This window comes from Oreochromis aureus, linkage group 15 (genome assembly GCF_013358895.1).
Source record: "Oreochromis aureus strain Israel breed Guangdong linkage group 15, ZZ_aureus, whole genome shotgun sequence".
Classification (NCBI taxonomy): domain Eukaryota; kingdom Metazoa; phylum Chordata; class Actinopteri; order Cichliformes; family Cichlidae; genus Oreochromis; species Oreochromis aureus.
The window spans coordinates 4,978,022-4,985,648 of NC_052956.1; the positions used below are offsets into that span (position 1 = coordinate 4,978,022).

The 7,627-nt window shown below is 43.3% G+C and overlaps 1 protein-coding gene across 1 annotated transcript; it reads left to right on the forward strand.

The window, feature by feature from the left end:
- The first annotated feature begins 2,577 nt into the window (after window positions 1-2,577).
- Window positions 2,578-5,047, forward strand: LOC116332283 (homeobox protein OTX2-like). The gene is made up of 3 exons (XM_031755180.2): window positions 2,578-2,884; window positions 3,126-3,277; window positions 3,687-5,047. The coding sequence occupies exons 1-3, from the start codon at window positions 2,788-2,790 to the stop codon at window positions 4,311-4,313; spliced, it is 876 nt and encodes a 291-aa protein (XP_031611040.1). The 5' UTR covers window positions 2,578-2,787; the 3' UTR covers window positions 4,314-5,047.
- Window positions 5,048-7,627: the final 2,580 nt, after the last annotated feature.

Genomic DNA, 7,627 nt, shown 5'->3' on the forward strand with positions numbered 1-7,627 from the left:
TTTGCTGAGCATCAGCGATGCTTCTGAGCCAGCAATAGGCCACTTTTCTCCATGCATCTTTTGATACCCTCCTGCCCATCATATTTTGTCTCATTTCCATTGGCTGCTAAAATTCTTCGCCCCCTCCATCTCTTCCTTCCTTCCTTCCTTCCTTCCTCTCTCTCTCTCCCTCTCACACACGTTCAGCATAAATACAGAGCATCTCTCGGTATTATCCACATCCAAAGGTTTACCGCAGGCACATAAATCCTTCACAGGCCCATGACCAAAAACCGAGCGCCTAACAACTGAAGTAAGTGGCCCATTTAACTTCCGCCGTTAATTAAGATTGACTCTATTTTTTTTTAATTATTATTATTTTTTAATTGACAATGGAAGCCACTGGGAGCTGCTCGCCATGAAGCTAGCCTACAGGGAGATAATTGAGGAGGCGTGTTTAGGGGGAAACTTTTTTCCCTGTCTTGCCTCTGCCGGGCTGCACGCCCGAAGCAAAGACGCAGTGAGCCGAGGAATAGCGGGACAGTGGAGCAGTCCGCAACTTGTGGACGTTTCAGTAGAAGCCTTGGATAGAATTAAGCTTAAACACATCGAAATCAGTTCGTTTTTTGTATCTTATTCAGGGGGAAAGCCCCTCAGATTAATAATAATAATTAAAAAAAATAAAAAATAAAAAATAAATAAATAATGATAATAATGAAATACAGCTTTAATTATAACCTGTGTGATTTGTTTTAAAATTTGATAGTAGTGCATTAAAAAACCTTTGTTTAATAAAATTATTATTATTAACAATAATAACAACAACAACAACAATAATAATAATAACAGAGGCACACATGAGCGTTTGTCAGTTTGGGAAAGTGAGTTGTGCGGCTGGTTGTGATGGGGTTTGGGGGTAATAGGAGGGGTGGTGGGGGTGTCTGGCAGTCAGCTGGTCTGATAAATACAATGCCAGTCTTTGTTTTATTTTCGTGACGCAGAAAATTAAGGAAGCCTGAATGCGGAGTCGTGGCTGGCGTCCTGTAATCAGGCCAGCGCGTGCCGTCCGGATTATCTCGTTAATTTCTTACAGAAGGAAGAAAAAGGGGAGGAAAAAATATACCAGCCAATAATAATTAAATATCCAGGCAGGGTATTTATTATTGAACGGGGTTGAAATAAAGCGACAGATTGAGCACAGGAGTGGCCGTTATGTTGGCTGTATAAAAACGAGGGGTTCGGCTTTATAGCAGAGAGGAGCGCCCCGAGTCCTTGTAAAACTTGTAAAACTTATTCTACAGGTAGGTGTAAATGGAAACGAGAGGCCTCGGACCGCCTGCAGATATCTGCGGAAGTTAGCCCAATATATTAGCAATTAATAAAATATTAAGGTGTCCTTGTCATCTGATCAAAGAGTAAGTCTTCAATAGGATCCTCGAAGTAAAACTGTCATATAATGCAAAATACACCACAGCAAACAGGCTCTTAAATCATTTGGAAATTTTACATATATATTTGTTCTTTATTCGATTTTTAATATACTTTTTCAATTAAATGTATTTTTATGTTTGTATTTATTTGTGCATTGATTTAATTTACTGTGCTTTTATGGAATGTCAACAGAGTTTGTTTTTGAATGCCTAAAATATATATATATTTTTTTAAATGACTTCCACGTGAGGTTGAAATTCAAATGCTGCTTTTTTTTGTTTGTTTGTTTGTTTGTTTTGGGGGTTGTTGCTGTTTTGCTCGTAAAGTTTACCTCCTCTAAAATGATTGACCATCAACACAGAGGGCTATTTCTTTGTTTGTTTAGATTAAGTCCTCCTCTCTAATCAACACGTTTCGATAGTCTCACCTTTCCAAATCTAATTACGATTCATTAAGGAAAGAGGGTGTGTGCATGTGTGTGTGTGTGTGTGTGTGTGTGGGGGGGGGGGTACTCAAGGAGGAGTTTCAACCTTCACTTTGGGGTAAATGTCTCCGTGTTTCAAATTATCTGCCCTTCGTATTTTAATGTCGTTACATTTGAATGCACAGGGAGGTTTTTAATTGAAACAAACAAAGGGCCGGTATAAAGAAGTAAAGGTGCTCGGTTGTGTTTGAATGAGCTGCTCAGTTTGCAGCGCTGGCTTCTTTTGTTTGTTCCCTGAAGGCTTTTGTTATCAGCATTACTTATCGGTCAACACTGGGCTTTGTCTCTGCAAATGTCCCCCAATCAGCTGTCTATTTAGCTTCGCCCAACCTGTGGGTCTATGCTAATTGTGGGCCAGGTTGGGGCCCAGTGTGTGCGCGCATTTTAACGACAATGTTTTGTTTTCGGTGGGTACTAGTAGAGGAGGAGCGGAGTGTGTTTCGGGGGTGGGGAGTTGGAGGGAGGTGTGTGGGGCGGGGCTATAGTAGCAGTGTGTGTGTGTGTGTGAGGAGAGGGGAGGCACTGTGTATGGGGGGGGGGGGGTTGATGGCGTAAACGCCTGTCAGCCAGACAGAGCATCTTCAGTCTGGTACGGACAGCTGGGGGTCTCCACTTGGCTTTAAGAGCACTGCCAGTTTAAGAGGACGCCCACTTCTTTAAATCCGGAGCTGTGCGCACGGAGCGCGTAAAAATTAGCGGACTGATTTCAAGAACTCACTTTAAAAAGAAAGAAAGAGGGCGAAAATGGTTTTGTCTCACTTCAGGTTCGCCTGGACGACTTGACTCAGTAAACAGAGACGCGACCGGATTTTTTTAAAAATTAAAAACAACCCTCTCTTCTGAGATATTTTTCTTATTTCTTTCCATCGGTGCTCCTTTGACCGACACTCAGCATGATGTCCTATTTGAAGCAACCGCCCTACACCATGAACGGATTGAGCTTATCTACCTCAGGAGTGGACCTGCTGCATCCTTCCGTGGGATACCAAGGTAATATACCCTGTAAGCCCGCAACCACTTCACGATAGAAAAAAAAAGCTGTCTCTTAAGGTGTCCAGCAGGTTTAGAACATTTAACAGAATGCTGGGTTATCTCAGCTGATAGTTGTATTTAATGCTCAGGTGAGGATACAGAACAGGCTACATTTCTATGTGAGGAGTTGCTGGATTCAAATCGTGCTAAAAGTCAGGATGTGCCAATAATCGCTGTTTTTCTCCCCATTTCTTATCAGCAACCCCCCGCAAACAGAGAAGGGAGAGGACGACCTTCACTCGGGCCCAGCTCGACGTGCTGGAGAATCTGTTCGCCAAGACTCGGTACCCGGACATCTTCATGAGAGAGGAGGTGGCCTTAAAGATCAACCTGCCTGAATCCAGAGTGCAAGTAAGTCACGAGCAAAACTGATAGCGCAAGCCTGCCTAAGGAGGTCGATATTTGGTAATTGTGTCAGTGAGAGGTGAGAGAGGCTCTCCATTTACAGGAGAGGTTGACAACAACACCTCTGAGACTGTATTATTACTTCCTCATTTATTCCCACTGGGAATGTGCTCAGTTGTAATTCTAAAATAGGCTATATTTTTTTCCTCGCATTTCTATTTAATTATGGGCCATACTACTCCTACAGGGAGGTGAGATAATGAGAAAAACAGCTCATTTTTGTATTTACCCCATTGCGGTTACGTGTTCAATATTTTGATGTGTGAATTCTTTATTTATTTATTTTAACATTATTTTTCATTATTTCATTTAAAAGAAAATGATACCTATAATAATCCCAGTAATTCTCTCTCAGGTGTGGTTTAAAAACCGACGGGCCAAACATCGCCAGCAGGCCCAGCAAACCCAGACTGGCGTGCAGAACAAGGCTGTCAGCAGGCCGGTGAAAAAGAAAGGCTCGCCAGTCCGAGAGGCCAGCTCAGAGAGCGGAGCCAGCGGCCAGTTCACGCCGCCTTCGAGCACCTCAGTCCCGGCTGTGAGCAGCAGTGCGGCTCCCGTGTCCATCTGGAGCCCTGCTTCCATCTCCCCGCTCTCAGACCCACTGTCTACCTCCTCCTCCTCCTGCATGCAGCGCTCGTACCCCATGACTTACACCCAGGCGACGGGCTACAACCAGGGTTACACGGGCTCCTCGTCCTACTTCACGGGGATGGACTGCAGCTCCTACCTTTCGCCCATGCACCACCAGCTCTCCGCCGCAGGCTCTGCCATGAGCCCCATGAGCAGCAACGGGGTGTCTAGCCACCTGAGCCCGGCGTCGTCCCTCTCCTCCTCGGCGTATGGACCGGCGGGGCTCGGGTTCAGCGGCTCTGCAGACTGCCTGGACTACAAGGACCAAACAGCCTCCTCGTGGAAGCTCAATTTCAACGCAGACTGTCTGGATTACAAAGACCAATCAGCGTGGAAATTCCAAGTGTTGTGAGGGGTACAAAATAAATGGACAGCTGTCGTTAACTGCAGACTGTACAGGCAAATTAAAGCCCAAGGTTTGGAGAGGCAAGTGTGGCGTTTCCCCCCTCACACACCACCACGACCACAGGCCCTAACTTCTACCTCGGGGCAAAGCATAGACGAGATGGCGGGCGGCTGTCTCGCGTGTTGGGCTAACTTATTAAAAATACACTGACTTCTTAACTTTGATCAAGGAAACGGAACAAATTTGTTAACCAAAAGTGAGGAAAAGGATCAAGAGAGCGAAAGATCCAAAGCCTAACTTGGTTGAGTTTGCGGGACAGGCCATGTTTTCTCCTAAGCTACTTAAAGACTTCCTTCTTGTCATTTTTGTTTTTATTATTAATTTTGCTGGATCGCTGAAGAGCCCCTTTGATGAAAGCGCTGTGCAGGAGAACGCGTGCTCGCGCTGTGAGTGAGAGCAGCTCTGAACATGAACCTGGATGCACTATTTAATTTATGAGAAAATATGTGGAAGTTACAAGACAATCAGTCCATGTGCGTGTGAGCATAAAATCCCTGATGTGTTTATTTTCCCCTTGTGTCTGTATTTTTTTTTTGTACAACCTGTATGCAATTGCGCTTTGCGCAAAACCCGTGTGCCACGAGCCAGCTGTGAATTTGATAGTTTTTTTTTTTTTTTATGTCTCGGGTGTTGTTGATAAATTATTATAAGGAGATATTAGTTAAATGAAATAGGGAGTGCACGATGAATGAAGCAAGCAGTGAGGAATTTCACTGGAGCTGTAAAGTGCGGGGCGGGGGGGGGGGGCAACAAACGAACACACTAAAATCCCAATAAAAACAACTTCAACTGATCCACCTCGGCTGCACTTGTGCATCCATCTGATCAATTTCTTGTGTTTCTTTCTTCTTTTATCACGTGTTTCATTGAAAAAAAAAACTATTCTATCGCCTCCGTTTATTCAGTTCAGACATGAATGCCATCGTTTGCAGTTAATTATCTGACTTGTAGTTTCTTACTGCTGACCACAGCTGTCTACACAGTTCACCGTTTCTGTCACAACTACCCGGGCAAGGAGGAATTTGAATTATGACAGAGCTATGTTAATCCCGTCTCGTGAAAGCGGGTAATCCCAACATTTCCATTGACGCGCGCCACTGGCCCGTTCACACGGAGAAATGTGAAACGGGCTGTGCTTGCTCAAGAGTCCAGGGGCAAACACGGGCTTAAAGACAGGTTGTGCGCAAAATGGTCCGTTAAACATCAGTTTGGTTTGGAGGGTGTGTGTGGTCATCCGCTGAAACGCCAGTGCAAAAACAGATAACACAATAAAATACTTCCCTTCCTCAGAAATGAAGAAAAAAGGGAAAAGTAGTTTTCCCTAATTGAATATGTTGTAGGCCCACACTCTGGAGGGTTTTCTTTAAAGACCGTATTTAGAGAGCACACATGACTCATTTCGAAAATCATATTTACCCACAAACGCTTTTATGCTTTCCTTGGTCCCTGATGAAGTATTCACTCTCAGTACGGTGTTATCACAGCCAGCATCATGTGCAGTTGCTGACATATGGTCTTGTGTATAGTGGTCTTAAACCTATAGCCAGCCGCTTTGGGGTTTAAGGAAGAGAGAGTCCGTGCGTGGATTAAATCATAGGAAGACTGGTGTCACTCCTCTAATTAGGATGTGACATGAGATGTCAGAAGCCTCATTGAAATCTGTGGCTTTTTGCTGCCACTGAAGGGTTTTGTATTATTCAGTTGACCCCCAATTAGCACTAATTGACGCGCAATTATACTTCCGCAGAGGAACGAATGTGACTGCAGCATTTTGAGCGCACGATAGGAATGACAACAATTCTCTTGTCTATTTATTTTAAATACCTGTAACACTTTAAAGCTTCTGTGTTTTAATCAGATCGTTTGTAAAGACAAAAGGCTTGAAATTAGCACAGGCTCTAAAACCTAAATGCAGACGACATTCGTAAGATAAATAATAGATATTTTAAAAAATGTAGAACAGCTGGGAAATTATGAGTTGAGGAAGAATAATATTATTTATATGAATAGGCCCAAATCATAATATGAGAAATATTGACTATAATTTATGGAGAAAAATCCCGAAACTGAGGTCTCAATATAATTCAATCCATGTATCTATAAAGAGTTGAGCTCCTGATCAGTTCTCGGATTAAAAAAAAAAACCCAAATGAGTGCAAAAACCTGTTCCTAATAAATTGCAGTCTGTATTTTTTATTTTTATCGGTCACAACATTGTCAAAACTCCAAAAAGTTTTATAAATGTCAGCAAAAAAGCAGTAAGTCAGTCTTCCTGCAGCGAGGGGGGCAACGGGGAGGGGGGCCCGAGTATCCATTCGGTTTTAATTACGCACAAACGGCACTAAAGAGGACATATGGGCCAGGCAGACGCGCTTCATTAATCCTCTCATCGCATTTGAGGATGTTTAACACTAATAATAATAAAAAGAGCCTCTTTTTGGCTGAGAAGCCCGCACATTTTGTCGACCCTCGCCCCGAGGCAGGGCTTTCCCCAAGCGGCACCACTTCATCTCGGCCAGGGATTTCCGGGTTTCCCCGCCGGCGAAGAGAAGATCCGAGTGGACGTGCGTCTCGATCCTACTTCAGAGCGGCGACGGAGCGGGCACACAAACAACAATTAACTCCTGTTGATGGTGACAAAACGTAACGAGAGAAGGACACAAAAGTAGCCTGAAGTGCCACAACATACTTTTAGAAACACGGGCTTATTTAACTGGATATCACATAAATCTGACATAGGAGGAAAAAATGTTCCAATTTCATTAGCTTTCTGAGACACTGACGTCATTACAGACTTTAATATGATTTTTAATTGACCAATAACGAAGCCTATTTGGTGATATATCAGTTTACTTTAGGTTAAGTAAAGAGCAGAGTGGATATTATTTTATAATAACAGTGTACACACTGTTACACACACTGTAAAAAAAGAAAGAAGATACCGATGATGACGATGATGATGATGGTCTATCTATGTATCCATCTGGTCATGACAGAGTCTGTATCAGTTCATTAGCACATGCATAAAAAAGATGTGCTATTTTGATTGACCCCTCTTGGTAACAGACCTAAATGCCTCTTGCAGACTGTAAAGAGAAATATTATAACACTAAATATAAAAAATGATGCTCAGTTTATCAAAAGTGGCCTGTCTGATTGATTTTAAACCTCCAGTGCAGCTGCAGGGTGTTCCTGGCAGACGTATGACATACAACAATAAAGTAGCCAGTAAAAATATTGGGGCGACCCTCCTCTACATT